This window comes from Panicum virgatum, chromosome 8N (assembly GCF_016808335.1).
Source record: "Panicum virgatum strain AP13 chromosome 8N, P.virgatum_v5, whole genome shotgun sequence".
Taxonomy (NCBI): Eukaryota; Viridiplantae; Streptophyta; class Magnoliopsida; order Poales; family Poaceae; genus Panicum; species Panicum virgatum.
The window spans coordinates 5,708,277-5,732,901 of record NC_053152.1 but is presented as its reverse complement, the minus strand read 5'-3'; the positions used below and the strand labels follow the sequence as shown (position 1 = coordinate 5,732,901).

Genomic DNA, 24,625 nt, shown 5'->3' with positions numbered 1-24,625 from the left:
ATAATACTCATAACTACAACCAACCAAATATTATGAATATAAAAGTGGGATTTGAATAACAGACAAGTATCATGCAATAGATTGGTTATATTTTCAGAAAACTTTCAATACCCATTTCATATTTTTTATTTTAAAGTAAATTAATTACGAAATTTTATATTAATATAAATATTTTTAATTCTCACAGAATGGTAAACTACGTCCGAAACCACCCCAAGGGCCAAATTTGTCCGGTTTCAACGGTTGAATGACCTCTGTTATCCGGTTTTATAATTGAAGGTTGAAAATTGGACTTTTGCAATAGTTCGAATGCGAAAATCAGACTTTTCCCTTATTATTACAGGAATAAAATGTATCCTACCTAAGTTTCCCTACCGATATGGCTCCTTAATTCCGTGCAGCTTTGCAGCCACTACCTCATTCCCATGCGCTCGTTTGGGGATGCCTTAGTGCAGTCAAGTCCAATGTTTATCACTAGAGTAAACACTCCAAGCTCTTCTCTATGGACGCTGAAGTTTCTCGCGAGAAATCTTGCTGCTCTTCTTGTAGTTCAGGATCTACAATCCGTAACATCATATCCTGTCAGGAAAGTTTGTTTCAACAAATCTCAGAATGTTCAGTTCATCAATGAACATATTATCAGTTGGCCTCTTGCGCAAAAATATTTCGAGTAGCACAATCCAAAAGCTATAAAGATCCCAGCAGTTGAAGCTCCATCACCTGCAGCATATTCTGTGGATAGAAAACAAGAATGTTCAGTCCAAAGTTAAGTAGAGGAACCACGTAGCATTATGACAATTAGCACTACCTGTGGTTCAACATATCCTATTGTTCCCCTTATAGCAACTGAAGAAGTTGAGATCGATTCACCTAGTGATGATGCTATTGAATCAACTTTGAACCTTGCAAGACCAAAGTCTCCGATACATGCTGTCATATTGTCATCCAAAAGAAGGAAAAAGTTCATTTTTTGCCATCCACCTATTGTCCGAGTTTGATTTTGGTCATGCAACTTCAAAATCGGGTATCCTTGACCGTCGAACTATCACAAGCGTTCATATTTGATCATTTGGCTGTTTTGAAAGGTAGTTTCGCTGACGTGGATGGCATGTGGCAGTGGGCCCACATAACAGCCCTCCTCTCTCCTCTCCCTATCTTCTCTCCTCTCCTCTCCTCTCACCCTGCACCGGCCGCCGCCCTCCCTCCGCATCTCTCCAGCTCGCCCGCCCGGCTGCGTTGGCCTGCGGTGGAGTTACAGCTCGCTGGCCCGATGGTGCGGGCCCGCGGTGGAGCTTGAGCTCGCTCGGCTAGCTGCACTGGTCCTCGGTGGACCTGCAGCTCGCCCGGCCGACGGCGCTGGCCGGCGGTGGAGCTGCAGCTCGCGTGCCCGGAGGCACTAACCCGCGGTGGAGCAGTAGCTCGCTTTCCCAGCGGCGCTGGCCCGCGGTGGAGCAGCAGCTCGCTTGCCCAGCGGAGCTGGCTCGCGGTGGAGCTTGAGCTCACTCGAATGTCGATGATGCAATCCCGCCCATGGCCTGCCATCCCCTCCTCCAGCAGCACGATCGTGTCCAGCCTCGTGGTCGCCGTCTCCCGCACCGCGGCCACGACCCCTACCGCTGATCTCCTTCCCCTCGTCCGTGGCTTCTCTTCCCTCCCGCCACGATCCCTCTCCCACGCCGCCTAGCTTTGCCCCTGCGCTGCCAAGCTCATGCTTGAGCTCCGCCTCCGCACCATCTGAGCTTCCCTCCCTTGCTCCCGCCACCTAGCACTACCCCTGCTCTGCACGCGAGTGCTATCCCTATTGCACCGAGCTCCATCCCTGCCCCGCCGAGCTCCGCCCCTGCAGCAGAGCCCCCCCTGCTCCTCGACTAGCTCCCCGCAGCTTGACCGACGAGGCACTTGCCGCTGGGATCCGGCCCGCTCCTCTGCCATCGGCCACGAGCTCGAATCGACCGGCCCGCGCAGGAGTAGGAAGGGGAAGGCGGCGACATGGAGGAGGCCGAGGAGGGAGGGAGTCGTCCATGGATGCGGTGGCTGCTCTGTCCCTACTCCGAGCCCCTGCTTGCCGGGGAGAATAGAGCAGCAGGAGGGGCCGCCACCTGCCTCGACCACCTCTGTGGTCCTCTGCTTGCCGCGCCATCGGGAGAGGCCCTCTTGGGAGGGCACGTGGCCCGCCCGCTCATCGTGCGGCCACGAGAGATAGGGGAGGAGAGTGGGCCGCCACCGGGGAGGAGCCGGACTCCGCCTGCCGCGCTGCTGGGAGCCGCGAATAGGGGGCTGAGAGAGAGAGAGAGAGAGAGAGAGAGAGAGACGAGGAAACTGGGTTGACATGTGGGCCCACTGCCATGTGTCATCCACGTAAGCGAAACCATCTTTCAAAACAGCCGAATGATCAAATATAAACGGTTTTGATAGTTTGATGGTCTGGAGTTGCATGGCCAAAATCAAACTCGGGCGATGGTTGGATGGTCAAAAATGGACTATTTCCTCGAAATAATGTTGCTAGGCTTCCGATAACAGTGGACAATAGTTTCTTGGTGGTTATGGTGGAGGTACTCTAATGCATTTGCAACATCCACCACAATGCTTAACCTTTGAGCTAACTTAATGCAGCCCATAGCTGAAGTGTTTGCTTCATCTTGATTCAAATACAGTAATGCATGTGAACTCATAGACCAAGGCTTTGAAATCATATGGCTTGGTCCAAGCACTGCAAATCTGAACTCAACAATGTCTTATCATGCTCGTACAATGCTAACATCGCAAACAATTGATGGTTGCAGATTATCTTCTTCAGAATAAGCACCCTGCAAAATACCATTTGTAAATGCAAATTAGCAAACGTGTCTGAGGTCTATTCTTTTATCAGTAGTACTAGACTGCTGAAATAATGTAATGCAGAACCTTCAAGGAGAAGATCTTACAAAGGTTGAAAGTTGAAATAACCACACTTGCGAATATCAGAAACAGTTTCAATATCACTTGGCAGTACACACATTCTGTGTGAGTTTTATTGATAAGTCTTCAGCATCTTATTGAGATTTTACTAAAATTACTGAAATTATTTATCAGTTTCCCCTGAGATATGCATCCTTGATCCCATGCAGCTTTGCAGCCACCTCCTGCATAATGATGCGTTCACTTGGGGATGTCTTTGTGCAATGCAGCCCAATGGTTAGCACAGAAGTCAGACACTGATTTTTTTCATTGATGGTTGTTTGAGTTTCTGGACCAAGGATCAATTCTTGTAGCAGCTGGGGATCAACAATCTCCAATACCCTATCAGGGAAGTTCATCTCTGTAAAACTTACAATTATAGTTGTCCATGCAGCCCGCAGCCCGTTGGCCCGCCCAAAGCACGGTAAATTTGACCCGGCCCAAGCACGGCACGGCCCGCTTCCCACCGGACCCGGGCTGGCACGGCCCGTCAACCGTGCCCGGGCCTGGGCCGCCACCCCCGCCCGTGGGCTGGCATGGCCCGGCACGGAGTTAGCAGGCCAGCCCGATGTCGGCCCACTAACTCCAACAGCCAGCCCACCCCACAGCCAAGGAGTGGTATATATGTGGCCCCCAAACCCTAGGCGGCGCAGCCCCCATCCGCGTAGCCCCCTGGCCGGCTCGGGCTGGCCCCGTGCCCCCCTCGGCACCTCGTCCGCGCAGCCGGCGCAGGGCGCAGGCGCAGCGCCCCCCCGCCCCCCGTCCCGCCCCGCCAGCCAGACGCGACCTCCTCATCTGCCGCTGCCTCGTCATCTCCGGCCCGCCTGGAGTCCTGGACACCGCCGTCCCTTCTCCGCCCCGCCGGCTGGCCGCCGCCTCGTCATCTCCTCCCCGCCACGCCGGGACGCCGCCGCCTCCTCTCCGCCCCGCCCGCCGGCCGCCGCCTCGTCATCTCCGGCCCGCCGGGACGCCGCCGCCTCCTCCTCGGACTCCGCCGCATCAGCTGTCGGCCTGCCGCCTCTCCCCTTCGGGCGCCGGGCGGCCCGGCTTTACCTGTAGTGCCGGGCTTTGTCGGGCCGGCCCGGCGCGAAACAGGCCCACGGGCTCGTGCCTGGGCCGTCGGGGAAGCCCGTGAGCTAGCACGGCACAACCTGCTATGATATAGGGCCGGGCTAGGCACAGCCCGGTAAAGAGCGGGCTAGGGCGGGCCCGTGCCAGGGCCGGGCCGGGTGGCCCGAATGGCCATCTGTACTTACAATATTCAGTCCGTCCTTGAACATGTCATCCGTTGGCCTCTTTCGAATGAATATTTCGAGGAGAACAACTCCGAAGCTGTAAACATCTGCTGCCGTCGACACTTCGCCACCCCCTCCATATTCTGTAGATGGCTGACACCAAGTGTCTTAATTCACATGTACATGATCAAATAAGTCTAAACAGGAAACAAAGCAAGAATAGATAAGAAAAAGTTGTCATTACCAGGCGCTACATATCCAATGGTTCCTTTAACTGCAATTGAAGAAGTTGAGTTTGAATCACCAAGAGATAATGCTGTAGGGTCAACTTTGAACCTTGAAAGTCCAAAGTCTCCAACATGACCTGTCATGTTCTCATCCAGAAGAATGTTGCTAGGGTTCAAATTACAATGAACCATACTCCCCTGGCTATTATGGTGGAGATACTCCAATGCATCTGCTACATCCAGGACAATGCTTAATCTTTCACCTAGCGTAATGTGGTTTAAATTTGAAGAGTTTTCATCACCTCCATTTGGATATAACACTTTGTTTAAGTCCCCTCTTGGCATGAATTCGTATATTAGAGCTTTGAAATCATTTCCTTCAGAATCAATACTTGAGCATGCAGTAAGGATAGGAACTAGATTGCGGTGCCTCAAATTTCTCAAAGCATTGCATTCTGCTATGAAGCTCTTTTGTGCCCCTCTTGTGGGTAGGCTGAAAACTTTTATAGCAACCACATTTCCATCTTGAAAACACTCACCTTTGTATACAGAGCTATATTTTCCACTGCCAATTAAATTGGATGCTGAGAACCCATCAGTCGCTCTGGCAAGAACATTATAGGAAACCTTGGGAAAACTCCTACCAAAAGAAGGGATGGTCATAATTTTTCTCTTTTGTCTTTTCTTGTACAATAGCGAGAGAACTGCAATGACCGCAACAAGTGACACTGTGCTGGCTAATGGGATCACTACTTTTAGCACTATCAATCCTTTTTTCTTAGTTGCAGAACTTGTATGTGTAATAGAACACGCTGGTAGGTGTAGCACTTCTGGCCCACCGCATAACCACTTATTTCCATCGATATGTATAGCAGTTGCGTTCCTGAATATACCATTTTCTGGGACTTCACCCTCAAGATGGTTGAATGACAAATCTAGTTGCTCAACAAATGGCAGATCACCAAAAGACTTGGGTATAGATCCTGATAATTGATTGCGAGACATATTGAGTACTTTCAAGTTGCATATGTTACCTAATGATGCTGGAATGCTGCCAACAAAAGAATTCTGATCCAGCTCAATGTCTTCCAAACTTTCACAGTTGCCCAATGCGCTAGGGATAGTGCTGGACAAGTTATTTGTTGAAAGATACAGATTTTGTAGTTGCATGGCTTTGCCTATTTCAAGAGGAAGTGGTCTGCTTAGGCTATTGGAAGATAACCCGATTTTTCTTATTGTAGGAATGCTGAAAATCTCCTTTGGTATGCTACCATGAAGATTGTTGGTTGAAATTTCCAATACTTCGAGGACTTTGAGGTTTCCCAGGCTTGGGGGAATCTCCCCATCCAACTTGTTGTAGTCCAGAAAGAGCTCTCCCAGTTGAGATAAGTTTGAAAGGGAGGACGGAATACTCCCTGTAAAGATATTGTTGAATAAAGAGAATTTTTGCAATTTGTTCAGGTTTCCTAGCCCTTCTGGAATGGGACCTGTAAACTGATTTTCCTCCAACCCAAGAGCTATCAGGATGCGAAGGTTTTCTATACCAGTAGGAAAACTCCCCAATATTTTGTTCCTTCCAAGAAGCAAGTATGAAGCCACATGGATATGTTGCCAAAACAAATTGGTATCTTTCCTTCAAGCTTATTCGCATCTAATGACAATACTTGTAACTTAGTGCAATTAAATAGGCTATGCATGAAATCCCAGTCTTGCTTGTCATGTGCATGGAATTGATTGAATTCAAGATTTAACAAGGACAGTTCCTTCAGTTTGCCAATAGAACTAGGGACCACCCCAGTGAAATTATTCTTTGACATGTCAAGCACGAATAGCTTAGACACATTTACCAATGAAATTGGGAAATTCCCTTTACATAGGTTGTTATATAATTCAAACATTTGTAGATTGGGTAAGGAACTACCAATATTGGATGGCAACTCTCCATTGAGATAATTGGAGGCAAGATTGAGTTTTACAAGAGAAGATAAATTAAGGATGGCTGGTTGAAATCTTCCTGATAGCTTATTCCCCGAAGAGTAAAAGACTTGTAGCATTGGAAACTTCCCAATTTCGCTTGGGATTTCTCCATCAATATTAATTATTAGATGCAATGCTGATTCGAATTAATGCTGTAATATTAGAAATAGATGGTGGAATTTTTCCAGTAAGATTATTATAGGAAATCTGCAGTGCCTCAATGAGAGGAGGCAAATTAGCATATGTAGGCATTTGTCCCACGAGGCAATTGTCATCCAGCCATATCCCCTTGAGACTAGAACAGTTTGCGAAGACAGGTATCTCCCCTTGGAGTGTGTTACTACTTAAGTAGATATACCGGATGCGACGCAAATGACCTAGAGGCGAAGGGATTTGTCCCATGAACCCATTGTTTGGAAGAAATAGATATCTTAAGAAAGTTAGATTTCCTATTGATGGAGAGATGTTCCCTACTAAGCCACGACCACTGAGGTTAAGGGAAGTGACATGATGTAGATTCTTCACACGGCACAAGACCCCTTCCCAATTACAGAAGTGAGTACTGTCATTCCAAGACAACATGACTTGTTGTGGATCATGAGTGATTGCCTTCTTGAATTCAACCAATGATAGACGATCTGTCTCATTGCCATTGAAGGAGCCAATGACAACTTTTGCACTGGAAATAATTAGAAGAAAGAGAAGCTGCCCAACTGTGATAGTCTCCATGGTGAGCAACCTTGCACAAATTCAGAGCTTGATTATATGATAAATACAACTGAGACATAAATTAATTAGACAGCCAGCAAATTTTAGAAAATTCTTTTTTGATACAGAAAGTACCTGAAGGATCTCCTCCAACTATCTGGACTTCAGATATTCTTTCTGTTCCATCAGCAAAATCCAACAGAAGTGGAAGTTGAGCCTCTGAATGGTGAGTATAAAAACTGCAGCCTTGAGTGACCAACTTGATATCTAGATGTATGGACTTTTTTCAGAATCCTACAATAACGTGAGTTGTAATCAGTTATTCCCTTCATTTTTTTAAAGTAGTGTTTGTTTTGTCGTAAGTCAAACTTATCCAACTCTGACCGAATTGTTTTGTTCTCGCACCAATCACTCAAAGAGCATGCTACTACCACATTGAAAGTAATAAACGAGATTGTAAGGGGAGACAAATCACAAAAAAGAATCATTCATTGTATCGACCAGAGCTGTGATAACATGTATATCCATGTCAAAGGGGGTGGAATGACAGCATCAGAATGATTGTGTCTCATCGCCATTAGCAACTCTATTGACATCATTAGTTGGCTAATTGATCGCTAACAAACATATTTCTAACAAAATTCATTTATGTGCATATCATTACATAAATTTGGAATTAAAACAATATACTCTGGCATCCGCATCCCCCGTGGGTGTGGTTGTTGATGTCATGACACTGTGCAGGCCACAGTGTCAGGTTTCACCAATGTCCCTGCTAAACCAGCAGGCTCTGTTCTCCCTGTGGACAGAACTAACGACGACACGACACTCTCCTTGGCGCTGGCGAGGATGCTGTTGGTTGCTAAGGGCGCGCCTCCGGTGCCTACGGCCACCGTTGAGGGCGCTCCTCCGGCGACCACTACTACAACCACCGAGGATCTAATTTGATTTTTTTAAGAAAATGCAAACCACCCTCAAAACCACCTTAAGGGCAAAATTTGCCTGGTTTTGACAGTTGGACAGCCTATATTGACCGGTTTTATAGTTGAAGGTTGAAAATCAGACTTTTGCGATAGTTTAAGTATGTAAATCGGACTTTTCCTTAAGATAAATACATCAAATGCCATGGGTTAAGTTCATATAAAGGCAGAGCAGCGACACAGATAAGAAGGTCCAAAGAGGAGTTATCTTAGAAACAGTCAAACAGATAAGTGACACGAAACAGGTTTCAGCCGTTAGAATAAAAAAATAAAATGGTGACTGTGCGGTTGACCAGTCAAAGAAGATGACATGGTTCGAGACAAAGGACTTATGGCGTGCGATCTATGATTTGGAAGGTTGCTGACTTATCCGAAGACTTGAATTTCATCTTGCCCTATGGTGCAATGATTTGAAAAATTTGCCGACTAGATGCTAACTCGACTGAAGACTTAGCTTTGTCAAGATTCAATCTGAGCAACGAGCTACGCCGCACGGGAGGTGTTAGTGTAAAACACTCTCCAGGACGAAGAGGTCACAACAGCTCTTGTGAAGGAAGGCGAAGCCTTGAGAAGGGAGAAACCGGCACAATGGCAGCGTGAAAATTAAAGCGATGGAGTAATTGCACTGTATTCAATCCTCCTCCACAGTTTCAAATAGGGGGTATTTATAGCCCAAAATCTCAACTACTCCCTGGCCAAAATCTCCTAACTACCCCCTAACCGCCAGCATCTGGGAATATTCTCTGGGCAAATTTGCAATGTTACAACAGTCGACACAAAATTAGTGGAATTACAGCTGGACACTCCGTATAGATCTCTGACAGTGGGGCTGTCTCACTTTGAGTCCCTTCGCCAATCGAGGGTCTTCGCTACTTCGGAGAAGAGGCCCTAGGAGCCGCTTCGTCACACGTCCCTTCGTCGTGTGCGCCGCCTCTTCGCTTGTCTTCGGGCGGGACTGGCCTTCGCTCGGTACCCTTCGCTTCCTGGGCCTCCGGGCACGCACTCCTCGCCTTCACAATTTGCTTGGCCATTTCTTCCGCTTCCTTGTTCGCAGCTGACTGCCTTCGGCGACGGGCGAAGGTGGCGTCCCCAACAGGAGGCTGCCGTGATTAGCGCAAAATTAAACGAAGAGAGAGGAAGAGGTGTCCGAGAAGCGGCGATAGAGGAGGAGATATATCATGCGTGCAACTTGTAGGCAGAAAGCTGATCGGAGCAAGACAAATCACACACATGAACTGAAGCTGATAAGGTTAGGCAAGAGATGCATACCTCTAGGCGGTCGCTCGAAGCCGAGCAAAGGCGACTGGGCGCGGAGGCACCACAAAAAGCCGGCCATCAGAGATTGATCATCATCTTCGGACTACGGTCGATAGAGCCACCATGATCTTGTATTGTCTATGCTGATTCACCTGTCCACTGATTAGCATCGATCTATCAAACATGCTAATGTATGTACTTGAGGATCAGAGCAGAGGAATATACTGGAACCACAATCGATATGGTACATCTAGTCAAAAGCTGCTTTCCTATTTTCTACCAGCTTAGCCGATGGTGGTGCGTTGTGAGGAGGCTTGCCGGTACCATGAGATGATGAAAATGCCAGCCACCAGTGGACTTGACTGACCTAACTTCCGACTTTTCTAGGCATGGACATGGCACCCTCCCACAAAATATGAAACTAGAATAGCTTTCAAGAAATTTTCTAGTAGAGAAAATTGATTTCATAGCATCAAAAGATCATCATTTCCGGAAAATACCATTGAAAGATCGTCATTATGTAAAGGACCCGGCTAATTACGACCGGCCGTAATAATACCTAGTTGTAAAGCCCATCCATATTTGGAAAATATACTATATTTGGCAGTACCTGTTTCGGTAACCCCACAAGTAGCACGCGGCCCGGGTAAACCCCAGACTCTTTTTGGCGCCAACCAGAGTTGCGCGCGCGCCCTCGGGAATCTTTTTGGCCCCACCCACAAAACCCTTTCTCCCTCTCACCCGTGGGGGACACGCTAGAAAAAAATTGCTTCGGCAATTCCTCTGCCGCCGCCGCCACTAGAGAAAGCGCTGCAAGAAAAAGCGACAACAACGTAGAAGACAAAGAATAGCAAGATCATGGTCTGCAACAAAAAGGCAGATCTACCAGGTACACGCAAATCCTCCGAAAAAGACATTTTTGTATGTGCAAGATCATCTGTCGATGGGGGCAAAAAGCACATCCCCACCCTCACCCCCCCAAGAACACAAAACCACCACAGATTTGTTTGTTTTGTGATGCTGGAAAACTTGCTTTCCACAGAAATTGAGATGCTACTGTCGAAAAATCTGTACTGATGCACCTTGTTGCCCCCCATCTCCTTATGTACTGTTGTGTCATCCTGATTCAGAAGAACAGACATTCATTAGTGGTTTTGGATTCTGTCTTTAGGGAGAAAATCTGAAATAGTAACATGCAGAATTGCCTCAACATAGAAAACACATGATCTACCTATTTGTAGAAACATTATGACCAAACATTATTGCCTTAAAAAAGATGTCTTAAATTAATGCTTTCATACATAAATGACGCTAAAGTCTAAAAAACTGCAGGTTTGTAATTTGTGCAGTTTGGGGGATTAAAAACTGCAGGTTTTGTGAATTGCTTTCATACATAAATTGTCTAATTGAAAAAAGTTTGTATGCTGCAGGTTTATAAAGAGAGAAGCAGGACGATAAAAATGGATCTAAACAAAATCCCACCAGAATTTTATTATGATTTCTTGGATTGCTCAGATGCAAATCCTTCATATTGTACTCAGGCAGTTCAAAGCTACAACGTTGGGGGGAGAGCATGACATTGTGCAGGTTACAAGTCATCAAGTTTTGAGCAAAGTTGAAGCTATTGTTGACAACTGTAATCTGGCTGAAAACCTTGAAGATGTGCAAATAATTGCTGATACCACCACAGGAGTAGCAGATGTGGAAAAGGTTTGGTCAACACCTCCAATTCCATACACTGGGCAAATCTTTTCAAGTAAGCTGGAAGCTAGGAAGTTCTACAACTCATATGCAGGAAGGATTGGTTTCTCAATTCGTACAAGCACTTCACGACTGTCAGGTTTGACGCGGGAGCAGCATAAAGTCATATTTGTTTGTAACAAAGAAGGGCATGGGAGGAAAGCAAAAGAGGGCGATCCTGCTGATGAATCTGATGACAGCAATGATGAAAAGAGGGGCTTCAAACCTGAGAATAGCAACAAAGGACATGGCGATGAAGATGCTGAGAAGAGAAAAAAGTTGGTTGGTGGAAAGAAGCGGAAAAGGGAGAGGATGCATCATACAGATTGCAAGGCGAGGATGGTTATCAAACTGATAGCTGATAGATGGCATGTAATTTTCTTTGCTCCAAATCACAACCATGAGCTTATTGTGAAACCTTCCTTGAAAAATTTCATGAGGTCTCACAAAGGTATCCCTAAAACAGAGAAGGATTTTATTACATTGTTGCAACTTAAGCACTGGGCGCATAATGCAGCTGATGAATGAGTTCTATGGGTCTGCGCAGCTAGTTCCGTATGAAGGGAAGGATGTTGGCAACTTCCGCTCCACCATCCGAAGAACAGAAAAGTACAAGGACATGCAAGAGACTTTAGACTACTTTAAAGAGCTAGAAAATGAAGATCCTGAGTTTTTCTACAAGATCAAACTTGATAATGAGCATAGGGTTGACAGCTTTTTTTGGGTTGATGGAGCAGCTAGGCATGCTTACATTGAGTCATACCATGATTGTATGTCTTTTGATGCAACCTACATGACAAATATGTATGACATGCCCTTTACTCCCTTCATTGGGATCAACAGGCATGGACAGTCCTTTATGATGGGTTGTGCCTTCCTAAGGGATGAAAAGACACCTAGCTACAAGTGGTTATTTGAAATATTCCTGGTGGCAATGAAAGGTAAGGCACCAGTGAGCATTATCACCGACCAAGATGCTTCCATGAGGAGTGCAATTGCTTCTACATTTCCAAATACAAAACACCGAAACTGCCGCTAGAACATTTTCGACAAGTTTACTGGTATGATAGGTCCTATCCTAGAAAAGGATGAAGAGCTGGAGGGGGACTTCAAAGAATGCATGAACCACACTGTGACCCCCGGTGAATTTGAAATAGCATGGGAAGCTATGGTGGCCAAGTATGGTTTACAAAACAATGAGCATTTTCAGCGCCTATACGCGCTCAGGAGCAGTTTTGTACCAGCATACTACATTCATTGCTTCTACCCGTTCTTGCAATCCACTCAAAGGAGTGAGGGTTTTAACGCTGTGCTGAAGAAATATGTGAACCCACATATGTCTGTGTTGCACTTTGTGAGGCAATACCAGAAAATTCAAGATAAGTGTTTGGTTGAGCAAGATGGGCAAGACTTTAAGACAGATGATAGGGATTGACGAAGGTGGTCTAGATACCCTATTGAGAAGCACGCATCTACTGTGTACACTAAGAACCTATTATACAGGTTCTCAAAAGAGTTTGAAAAGACAGCGAAATATGATGTGAAACCTGAAGGCCAGTTTCAATTTTTGCTAGTCCCTAACAACAACTATGTCTATGGACATGGCAAGAGGACATATCTAGTGACTGCACTTGAGGAAGAGGGGAGCTATTACTGTGAATGCAGCAAATTTGATAGAGATGGGATTATTTGTTGCCACATCATGAAGATACTAACAAGGTTGGGTGTGAAGGCAATACCTTAACGCTACATTCTAAAAAGGTGGACACAAGAAGCTGTTCCTGAGAATGAAGATGCTAATTCTAACACACATTTGCCTGCTGATTTCATAGCCCATGGGATGCCCCTAAATAATAAGAAAACTTTGTGGTTCACCAATCTGTCTATAGCATTTGCAGCTTTGGCTATTGATGGTTGTCTTTCAAAAGAAACTTATACTCTTGTGGACAATCACATCAAAATGATGTGCTCTGAGCTGGATGACATTAAAAAACAGAGGAGGCCTGGCAAGCAGAAGGTCTCTGCAAACCCTGAGCCCTCTAGAGTGCCTAATATGTCTATTATTTTTGCTAATGATACTGCTGCTAGCACACATGGTGTTGTTGCTCCTGATCCTGAAGTGCATTCTGGTCCATCTAGTGTGGTTGATGTTGAAAGTACATGTTTTTTTGCCAACAATGCAAGCAGGTATAAAAGAACATGAAAAAATAAAATAAAACCCCTAGTGCAGTGCCTTGTAGTTGTGCTATACATATCTTGAAAAAATAATGTGCCTGTGTTGCTGGTACAGGTGCAGTGCTGGATATCGTAGGCAACCCACCGAGATTGATAGTCAAAGGGCGCAAGAAGGAGAAGAGGCTTAAGAAGGGGATGAATGCTCAATCGAAGTGAAAGAACAAGTGCAGCATTTGCAAATCCACTGATCATAATGCTGCAAAATGCCCCCAAAAAAGTTGAAAAACTAACAGAATATGGAGGAGCTGCTGTTTAGGAGAAAAATGTGTCTTGGTATATCTACTTTGTAACGTATCGCTGCAGAAAATGCTTGTAGGCTATACCTAAAATACTTGTAGGCTATACGTAAAATGCTTGTAGGGTATACCTGAATTGCCTGTAAGCTATACCTAAAATGCTTGTAGACTATACCTGAACTGCCTGTAAGCTATACCTAAAATGCTTGTAAGCTATCTCTGAGAAGAGTTTATGTTGGGATGCAAGAAACTTACCTATTTCAGGTTTAAGATGTTGTCCCAGTCTGCATCATTTTCTTCAAATCTGAGCCACTTCTGTGTGAATACCATTCTGATTGCACGAATGTCCTTTTCTTCGAGGTTGCATGAAGAACGGCCATCCCAGTGTTGGCAATGCATGAGCATATGAAATCCATAATCATGGCTGCATCCACAGGGGGCAAAAAAATGTAGAAAATCAGTAGGGGGGGTGAAAAAAAGTGGGAAGCAAAAAGGAAGAAAGATGATGAGCTGTGAGGAGACACATACTTGTTTTTTTTGTTTTTGGACTTGAATTTCAGTAATTTCGTAATCGCCGATTGCCTTACTTGAGCCAGCGTAATGCATCTCCCACAGCCTTTTTATTCCGGAGGTGATGGTGATGTAGCAGCTTTCCAATGATTTGTCTTCCATTGACCTCATGGAATCTAGGACTTCAAACCTGTTATTGCCCAGGTTGAGCACGATCAGAAAATAGTGCCCTATTTCTTGTCCGTTGCGAACCATCCTTTGCAAGACAGGGAAAAAAAATCTGTGTATGTTTTGCCACAAACAACAATAAAAGAAGGGCATTACTAAACCGAGAAAAGCAGGACAGTGAGCAGAAGAAGAAAAAAAGTAAAAAATGGAGAAAAATAACATAGGGTAAAATTTGTGTTGTTGCATTCTGTGCATATGTTGACGCTCCTTAGCGCCCCAATTTGTATACCGCAAGCGCACGGATCGTGTAGCTTTTCCCATAGAGTATTCCCCAAGGTTTATCAATCCACGGAATCAAAGATACAAGAAACAATCTACTAACATAGAGAATCCTTTGTGTTGAGATGGTGTAAAACGAATCTAATCTACTAAAAGCGTCAAACACCGAAGGTAGCAAGAGAAAGTTAGAGATAACCAATCTAGATCACCTAGATCATGCACATGTTGTAGTTCAAAGTTAGATGTAGTGAAGCAAGATAGATGTGAATCTCAATGAAAAGCATCTTTAAACCAAAATCTCCAATCCAATCCTTCGATAACCCGTCTTACTAAAGCAACGCCCTGTCACGACGCCCCCTTTTGGACTAAGCTATCCCGAAGCATGATAAACAAGTCGAACCCCCTTTGGTAGTTCCGCCATGAACCTCTAGCTACCACGACTACAAGATCATGCTAAGCGATCTATCTCGATAATAGATCTAGGATGAAGCAAACCCAAAGAAAAGAACGAAATCAAAAGAGAGAACATGGTCGCTAAAGATTCGAAATCACAAGCAACTTCACCATGAATGATTGTACATCACAAGATCACAACCGGGGCCCTACCTTGATCTTGATGATCCTAGCTCCAGAACTCCGACGTGGTCTTCCTTGCAAGGTTCCCACGTCGGCTAGGGAAGCCCCTAGACAACTAGCACGACCCTCGGCTCTCCGAAAGGTGTTTCTCTATCTTCTCTGCTCCTTGGCGTCATCTCCCGAATGACTTGATGCATGAGCCTCGGGGAGGGTGCTTTAAATAGCCCCAAGAAACCCTAGGTCGAAGGGGAGGCCGAGGCACCCTGGAAAGGCCCTAGGCCGGCCGGCCTGGCCCATTCTTTCGCCGCCTCGCATTCTCCTTTCTCCCCAAGTCTTCTGGAGTCTTCTGGAGTTTATCCCTTTCACGATTGCACCCCATTGGATGTCGTTATCTTCGAGATATCTTCGTGGGAAAGGATAGGACGGAGAATCCTTCCTTAAATCTCTATTTGCTTTGCTTAGCTCCGAAGTATCTTGATCTCATCTTGTGGGCTTTGTCCTTTGGGCTTCATTGGAGGGTGGATGTGCATGAACGGGCTTCTAGTCATCATGGCCTTTGGTCCTTTGTTTGGGCTTTGGCCTTCATCTTTCTTCGTGTTACCGCGTGATCATGGGCCTCGTCATTTCATGCTCCAAAATTGGCCAAAAACCTGCAAAAATAAAGTACCTCCAAAATATATGTGCAAATGTGAAAACGACCAATAATTGGGCTGAGGTTAGGATGGTTAGTGATTTTGATATTAAATTCATGCCATTATCAAAGTTAAATAGGGGATAAAATGGATACTTAAGGAGCGCCAACATTCCCCCATGCTTAAACCTTGCTCGTCCTCGAGTAAGTCTTTGATAAAAAAAATCAGTGTTGCCTTTCGGTGTCCAATCCCTGCACTTGATCATACACGAGAAAACACAATGCTCCCAAAAATATTTTGCAGTTAATAGTTCAAGTTGTAACCAGCCTTTTCAATATAGAAGGTAGATACAAGTTAAATGCTTCCCCACAATTATTAAGCACATGCTCTCAAAATTAAACAAGTCTCAGACTTAAGAAAGTAAGTTCCATAAGTAATGCTAAACCAAGATCAATAATTTAAACCTCATTGCAATTTGCTCATGGAAACTCTTAGCTCATCTTGTCTCTCAATCTTGCTAGAACTTTCTCCTTTCTTTCTCTCATATGTATGTGTGAGGTTTTATCTGGAGCTCTGGAAAGGTTAGTCCTAACAAAAGATATTATAATCAAGATATTATTAAAACAAGAAATACTTCTTATGGGTTTACCGAGACTCATCAAAAAGACCATTGGAAAATAATTTTCTTGTGGAGAGGGAGAGAATGGAACACACACTTTAGATGGTGGACATGTGCAAATGACAACGGTTGATCCCAAGGCACAGCTGAAGTCCTTGTTATCGGATTGCACATGGTTGGAATAATTGAGTATGGAATAATCTTCAAAGTACCTGGAGTTTAATGAAGCTAAAGGAACTGAGGAGCTTTTCATCATCATTCATTTTTTTCTTTCTTTTTGCTCCTCAGAACCATTGGCAACACAATGCACTTACTCCACCTCCCCCCATGATTAAACGTTTGCTTGTCCTCAAGCAATGAAGTGATGATAACCTGATGGAGTGAGTGCACATAACTCGTATCAATTCTCTGGACTCAACTTTGGAATTCAAGGGGGCATCTCCTCGTAAAATATTGAAGCCAACAGAGGAGTAGAAGGGCCAGGTCGGCCGGCCTACTGCCTGTAGGCCTCCACTTCTTCAGATTTTTCTGCTCCAAACTCTTTGATGCTTCCCAAGCTTATGTTTTACTGAAATTTGCTCTTGATTCCACTGTTTTTCCGTCGAAATAATAATAGATACTCAATATATAGGTTGTCGTCAAGGAGGTGTTTCACAAAAAGGTGTTTTTGGTTAAGGGTGGATATCCAGCGAGGTTTGCGATGTTCCTGGTGTAGAAACTCACAATGCATGGATAAAATGGCTAGCAAAAGAGAGGTACACAAAAATACGGAATGGTCAGCTTATTAGTCACGTACCAAAGAAGATAAATCTTGAATTAATTCACCTGAAAATAAATCTTGCACTATGGTTTGTCATGATATATCATTTAGGCTTTTAGAAGGGTAGAGCAATTGCAAAAGGTATCATTGACAAGGTTAGTTCAAAATTAAATCCAAATTAAATTTTCCTTGACAAGCTTAAGTAAGAGAGAAAGAATAAAAAGATATGGGTCTTAATTTATCGTAACCTCCACAAAAGAATTAGCCGGCATTTAATTAATTTTTCAGATCATATTAGAGAGAGCATTAGTTTAATCATGCATAAACCAAGCACAAGAAAGTAGACAAGGCAGCAACGATCATCATATTTTAACATGACACAAATTTTCTATCATCATTACTAACCATAACATTAAAGCATGGGTGATGCATTTATTTATCATGGTGATGAAAGCAAAAGAAAACAAAGTGCACACATGCTGAAAAATAAAACAGAAAATTGCTACGCACACACAAACTTGCACACATGCTGAAAATAAATGAAAAGGAATAGAAAAATCCAAACCACACATGCGAGCATTTTATTCATGGTCTTGTCGTCGATCACTCTCCTTGATTGCCTCTTACGTGGTATCCTTGGTCATAATATTGTTGAAATGCTCCTCCATTAAATTGTTCCGGTGGCGCTAGGCCTAGTAATCCCATTTGATATGCAATTCCCGCGGTTCCATCTTCTAGTTGGCTCGTGTGCCTCTGGATGGCGTCTATGTCTTCCATGTTTCTTCTTGCATAGGCACCCATGATCCTCATTCCTTGTTCCGGTTGAGGGAGGTCAAAAAATTGTGCTCCAAATGACGGGTTGGGTATCTCTCCTTGGTATGATGGGGGTGGGTAGCCATAGTTGCTAAATGGTGGGGGTGCCGCCGCACCATGCCCCCATGCTTGATCTTGGTTTCCTTCCCATTGACTCGTCCATTCTTGCGGGTGTCCTTGTCCACTTGATGTACCTTGAAATTCATTTCTCCAATAAGTGGAACTTGGTGGTGGAAGTTTTACCTCCAAATCTTCTTGTCGTGCCGATGCCGATGTTCCTTCAATCAACTTTTCTCTTTTTGTTTTCTTCACTTTTGCTCCAATGTTTTCAACTCGCAAATCAGTCCTTCCTCTTGTGAATAATTTTAGCCTTTGATCAGGGAGGGAAATATCAGTCTCGGAAATAATGAATCCCTTCTTTTCATCCCCTCCAATATAATGACCTTGCCTCAAATGTTCAATCCCTATATCCGTTCCCGGGACATAAAATTTTTGGATCACCCCTAACTCGGATTCATGGCTCGGGCTATTAGTGTGAGATAACACCCCAAACCAACTTCTCTCGTGCCAGATGATGCTTCACAAACCCATCTATCAACCATGATGTAGGTGGGATCAATCTCTTGCTTTTTCACCAATGCTGCATACATCCAATTTAATTCTTGGTCGGTGACCTTTGATTCTCTCATCCTCCCGAGGATTCTTTTGCTCACCCAAGAGTGGAATATTTGGAGGATCACATTACTTATGTTCTTCCTTTGGTGATTGACATCTTTTGCTATCTTCGTCCAAAACTGATCGAGCTCTCCATCTTCGACTTCCACCATTTCACTTGCATTGCTTTTGAACCCGAGAAAACTCCCCATAAGTGATGACTTTTTCTTCATTCTTGAGCCGAAATTTCAGACATGGCACTTCTTCATCATCCTCCACCTCTGTTATTTTCTTTAGTGTCATGAACATCTCCAAAGCCACTTCTTCTTGCATGTCTACCGTAACACCGTCGGAAAATAGTTTCGAACCGATGTTCTCCAAGAGCTTGTAGATGTCATGATGGAATCCCAACTTTTCCAATGCTTCATCATCGAAATCATAGTTTGCTCAGAGCTTTCCCTCCATGAACTTGAGCCTTTCTTCTTCTTCCTTTGACAAGATGGTAAACCCGTATTCGGATTTCTTGGGCTTGTATGGCGGTGGTGCGGATGATCTTGTCGAATGCCGTGGAGGAGGTGGCGCGCCTTTGGTGAATCTCATGGAGGAACTTCTTGGGTCTCTCATCCCACCAAGGAGTAACATGTCTCTCCTCGGTGCGGGGTTGTCTACCTCCATGCCCCGCAGAGACTTGGCGACCGGGTGCCTCCGCGAAGAACTTTCCGATGCGTCGGATGTTGATGAACGCATCCTTCTCCTCCCGGTGACGAACTTCATGAAGCCACTCATGGTGACTCTTTGCTGCACACACTCAAAAACAAACACACCGGGGGTTTCTTGCCGGTGGGAGAACAATATATCGAGGAGTGGAGCAAACTAGGATTTGTGGCGAATCTTCGGAAATTTTTAGAGTTGATTTTGGTGAACAAATTTTTTTCAGAGCTCTAGCTTAAGTTTCTGGGTAATGAACTTGAAGAACACGAACAAGGAATTGAGTGAGGTGCATACCTGTGAAACAGGAGCACCAGAGGGCATAAAAATAGGCCAGGCCGGCCGGCCTAGGGTGTTCCTGGCCCTCCTCGACTTCATCTTTCTCTGGTGACTTCCTGTTGCAATTCCTTGCCTCTGTCCAGTACATCTTTTATGCTTTCCACCATCCAAAACCCGTGCACCACTCCTTCCTTGTCCTTGTTTTCCACTTGCAATATTATTTCTTCACTTTGTGTCATTCACTTGTCCCATACTTCATCATTCATCACATGGTGCCATCTTTGCTGAAAATTTCATGTCCTTCCCATGCATGGCTGCTCCCTTCTTTGGATTATTTGCATGTGGTGGTAGGTAGAGAGCACAATCTCTTCCCGTGAATTCACTTTGATCAATAGATGTTAATCAAGCACATAAACCTTCTCCAAATCATGCTTAGATGTTGAATCTTCCTCTAACTTCAAAATTTCAGAATTAACTCGAAGCATGCAATGAGCTTAAATAAATAATCGGAGGGGAATCAAAACATCTTTACATTTGTGAGTCGATAAAATATTTTCCGACTACATTAATTTTTGGTTGTACCGGAACTATTCACTTTCATGAATTGATAGCGAACAATCTTGAATTCAACCGTGGCTCTTGGGTTTAGGATCAAATTTTGCCAAAATGAGAGAGAAATTTTGAAAAAGGGAACAAATAAAGTTAGGAAAATTCTAGTCCTATGGTAATGAAACTGAAAATTCTCTCTATATTTGCGCGAACCTACGCATCAAGAATTTAAATAATATACACAAAGCGCGGCTCTACTCATGTCTTTTTATCTCAACTTGGTTCGGCCATCATGGAGAGGACGGTCGCCAAAAATAGGTATGGAAATTTGGATGTGGCTTTCTCAAGAAGAGGCAAATAAATCATAGAATGGTTCATGTCATTGGTTTAAAATAAGAGACAAAATCAAAATGACCGAGCGAATAAAATGCAAATCAAATTGTTCGACCGAACGACCAATTGTTCAAAAGTTTATCATGTTCCTGCGTAGCAAAATTCACGACTCACTTACCCAAACCTCTCACGGGTTGTCCTCCCGACAGCTTATTCTTGACTCGACGAACGGGTTGAACTCCCGGCAGCTTTATTCTTGACTCGACGAACGGGTTGCCTCCCGGCAGCTTTATAGTCTATAGCTAGACTTTCTTCTTCTTCACTTCGGACCAACGCTCGGTGATGGCGCTGCAGTCTTGGATACCCACTTCCGCACACCCCTTGGTGCAGGTTTGTCCTCCGGCTTAGTCGTCTTTTTGGTCTTCACAGGCGGGCTTCTAGCTTTTATCTTGATGGGTGTAGCGATCTTCTTCGTCGCGATAGACGCAACGACTTCTTTCTCCTTCTTCGCTTCCTTCTTGTTCGGCTCCTTCTCTTTCGTTGACTTCTCCTCTGTGTCACGGTGGTGAGGCGGAACATATTTGACATTGATCATGTTGCATACCTCGAGGCGTGAACGAAACTTGAACTCGTTTGTGGTGTCATTGATGTCGAACTTGATCTCGCTCTTGCCAATGTCGATGTTCGCCCTTGCTGTCTTGAGCAAAGGCCTCCCAAGTATGAGAGGCGCCTTGCCCCCTTCTCCCATATCGAGAATCACAAAGTCAATGGGGACTAAGTGTTCTCCAATCTTCACGGGCACGTCTTTGGCGGTATCTCGCGCTTGTTTCCCATGATGTCTTTGAAGTAGCGAGAATATGTTGGAACTTGTAGAGCATCCAAGAGCGGCATGTTGATGCTCAACCTGCGTACCATGTCAACAAATTTGTCGAAATGCTCATCTTCATGTTTACCTTTGCGGTATCGTGGCCTTGGCGGAAGAATCTTGGTGTCTTTATCATCTAGCTCAAACTCCGGCTCTTCGGTGACTATCTCCGGCATAGGAGTAGGTGCCTTCTCCTTGATGATGGTCTCCACTTCAACTCTTGGCTTAGGCTTCCTTGCTCCCGCCGTGTGTTTGGGTTCTTCGGTCTCTTTTCCTGAGCGAGTTTGAATTGCCTTTGCTGTCTCCGGACTTTGAGGTTGCCCGGGCAATTTCCCTTCATTGCTAGATTAGCATCCGGCGAGCTGGGCTACTTGCGTCTCTAGCATCTTCATCATGTTGAGTACTTGAAGGTTAGAGCTCCCGACCTCCGTCACCTTGCCATCAATATTCTCTAAGACCTTGTCCATAGCCTTGAACTTGGTGACGGTGTCCTTGTTGATCTTGCCTTGCTCCTCCATGAACTCCTTCAATTGTATACGAAGAGGCACCGAGTTTTGAATGGAAGAGTTTGCATTAAATTGAGGTCTACCTTGCCTGTAGCGGAAGTTGGATTGCGGGATCCATTCTCCCTTCTTCATGTAGTCGAGCATCTTGGCTTCCTCCGGGCAATTCTTTTGGACATGGCCGTACTCTCCACATTCTTCACATGTAGACCTTGCTTTGGCCGCCTTCAAATCAATAGCTTGGGCTTCTCTCTTTTCCACCTCCATCTTCTCCAACCTCCTCATGAGCGAGTCGATCTTCCCTTCTAGCACTTCTTCACGTTCCACTTGCAATACACTCTTCATTGTCCGCCACCTTCTTGAATAGCTTGCAAACTTGAGTCGGCGTGAGCTCAATGATCGAACCTCCGGCCGATGCGTCAATGACCCCCCTTGATGTAGTAGTGAGGCCTTGATAGAACTTCTGGACCACATCCTCCCTTGAGAACTTGTGATGAGGTACGGCGCGGATGTAGTCGTTGAAGTGCTCATAGGCTTCCGCAATAGTCTCCGTTGGGGCTTGTGCGAATGTAGCAATCTTTTTGTGCAAAACTTGGGTCTTGCCCGGCGAGTAGAACTCCGTCATGAACTCCTTCATCAAGGACTCCCAATTTTGCACCGTGTGCGGCGGTAGAGAATGAAACCATTGCAACACTCTCCCAAGTAGAGAGAACGGAAAGAGCCTCGCTCTTATTTGATCTTGAGTCATCCCTTGCATGTCGAAGGTGCGGCATAGTTGGAGGAACGCTTAAAGATGTAGATTAGCATCTTATTTTCCAGTGAAGGGCGAGCTTTGCACCATCCTTATGATTGAAAGTCTTGATCTCGAACGGAACTCCGATGTTGTCGAGGTTTTGAATCGGCAAGTCCCGAACGTCCGGAGTGCATAGCTCTCCGATCGTACGCTCCGGCTCCGGTAGCGCCATCCCTTGGTGAAGTGGCGCCTCCCTTGGACTTGTTGGTGGAGTCACTTGAGGTGAAGATGATAAACCATCGGCTTCGTCTTTTGGATCTACTAGTTCCAACTTCCTTGATCCTGCTTCGCGTCTCCTTTGCCTGTAAAGTTTTTCTGGATCACCCACAAAATTTTTGGGTTTGTTGGAGAGGCTCCCATCCATCTCCTGTTAGGGGTTAGTGAAAAGAAAAAGAAAAATATATACGAGATCTAAAAGATGAATATACAAGATCTAAAACATAAAAGAAAAATAAAGCAAAATAAAGCAAACTCTAGATTAGATTGATTTTCGTGGAATATATCCATTTTTTTATTTAGCACAAAAAAAAGGTCAAAAAGAAAAATCAAGAAAAAGAAATATTTACGAAAGCAAGTAAGATTAGATCTTAAATCGATGGTTCCCCGGAAACGGCGCCAGAAAAGCTTGTTGACGCTCCTTAGCACCCCAATTTGTATACCGCAAGCGCACGGATCATGTAGCTTTTCCCTTAGAGTATTCCCCCAAGGTTTATCAATCCACGGAACCAAAGATACAAGAAACAATCTACTAACATAGAGAATTCTTTGTGTTGAGATGGTGTAAAACGAATCTAATCTACTAAAAGCGACAAACACCGAAGGTAGCAAGAGAAAGTTAGAGATAACCAATCTAGATCACCTAGATCATTCACATGTTGTAGTTCAAAACTTGATGTAGTGAAGCAAGATAGATGTGAATCTCAATGAAAAGCATCTTTAAACCAAAATCTCCAATCCAATTCTTCGTTAACTCGTCTTACTAAAGCAACGCCCTGTCACGACGCCCCCTTTTGGACTAAGCTACCCCGAAGCATGACAAACAAGTCGAACCCCCTTTGGTAGTTCCGCCATGAACCTCTAGCCACCACGACTACAAGCTCATGCTAAGCGATCTATCTCGATAATAGATCAAGGATGAAGCAAACCCAAAGAAAAGAATGAAATCGAAAGAGAGAACATGGTCGCTAAGGATTCAGAATCACAAGCAACTTCACCATGAATGATTGTACATCACAAGATCACAACCGGGGCCTACCTTGATCTTGATGATCCTAGCTCCAGAACTCCGACGTGGTCTTCCTTGCAAGGTTCCCACGTCAGCTAGGGTAGCCCCTAGACAACTAGCACGACCCTCGGCTCTCCAAAAGGTGTTTCTCTATCTTCTCTGCTCCTTGGCGTCGTCTCCCGAATGACTTGATGCATGAGCCTCGGGGAGGGGGCTTTAAATAGCCCCAAGAAACCCTAGGTCGAAGGGGAGGCTGAGGCACTCTGGAAAGGCCCTAGGCCGGCCAGCCTGGCCCATTCTTTCGCTGCCTCGCGTTCTCCTTTCTCCCCAAGTCTTCTGGAATCTTCTGGAGTTTATCCCTTTCACGATTGCACCCCGTTGGACGTCATTATCTTCGAGATATCTTCGTGGGAAAGGATAGGACGGAGAATCCTTCCTTAAATCTCTATTTGCTTTTCTTAGCCCCGAAGTATCTTGATCTCATCTTGTGGGCTTTGTCCTTTGGGCTTCATTGGAGGGTGGATGTGCATGAACGGGCTTCCAGTCATCATGGCCTTTGGTCCTTTGTTTGGGCTTTGGCCTTCGTCTCTCTTTTCGAAAACATGTCTCAGTGCAGCTGCTTTCCCATCGTTTCTTTGCAGTAATGTCTTCTCAAGAGGGGAGGGAGGGTAATGACAAGTTAGAAAATACTAGCTATACAGAAACTGATAAAAAAAGGGACACACATGGATGGGAGGGGGAAGAGGGGCTCACTGAAATGTGAAGTGGCATTATACGTTTGGTTGCGCCTCTTGTCTTCTTGCCATTCATTACATATATACGAACCT

General features: G+C 44.9%; 1 protein-coding gene and 1 pseudogene across 1 annotated transcript; one reads left to right on the top strand and one right to left on the bottom strand.

Annotated features, from left to right (window-relative positions):
* Nucleotides 1–371: 371 nt before the first annotated feature.
* Nucleotides 372–5,519, bottom strand: LOC120684710 (annotated as a pseudogene).
* A 5,317-nt stretch (nucleotides 5,520–10,836) lies between these two features.
* LOC120684709 (protein FAR1-RELATED SEQUENCE 12-like) lies at nucleotides 10,837–13,452 on the top strand. The gene is made up of 5 exons (XM_039966603.1): nucleotides 10,837–11,433; nucleotides 11,609–12,002; nucleotides 12,132–12,399; nucleotides 12,823–13,217; nucleotides 13,352–13,452. The coding sequence occupies exons 1-5, from the start codon at nucleotides 10,837–10,839 to the stop codon at nucleotides 13,450–13,452; spliced, it is 1,755 nt and encodes a 584-aa protein (XP_039822537.1).
* Nucleotides 13,453–24,625: the final 11,173 nt, after the last annotated feature.

Coding starts and splice junctions, on each gene's coding strand:
- LOC120684709 (XM_039966603.1), top strand. CDS start 10,837: ATGCAAATCCTTCATATTGTACTCAGGCAGTTCAAAGCTACAACGTTG. Junction 12,400..12,822: donor AAATATGTGAACCCACATAT/GTCTGTGTTGCA, acceptor CATTCTAAAAAG/GTGGACACAAGAAGCTGTTC. Junction 13,218..13,351: donor TAGTGTGGTTGATGTTGAAA/GTACATGTTTTT, acceptor TTGCTGGTACAG/GTGCAGTGCTGGATATCGTA.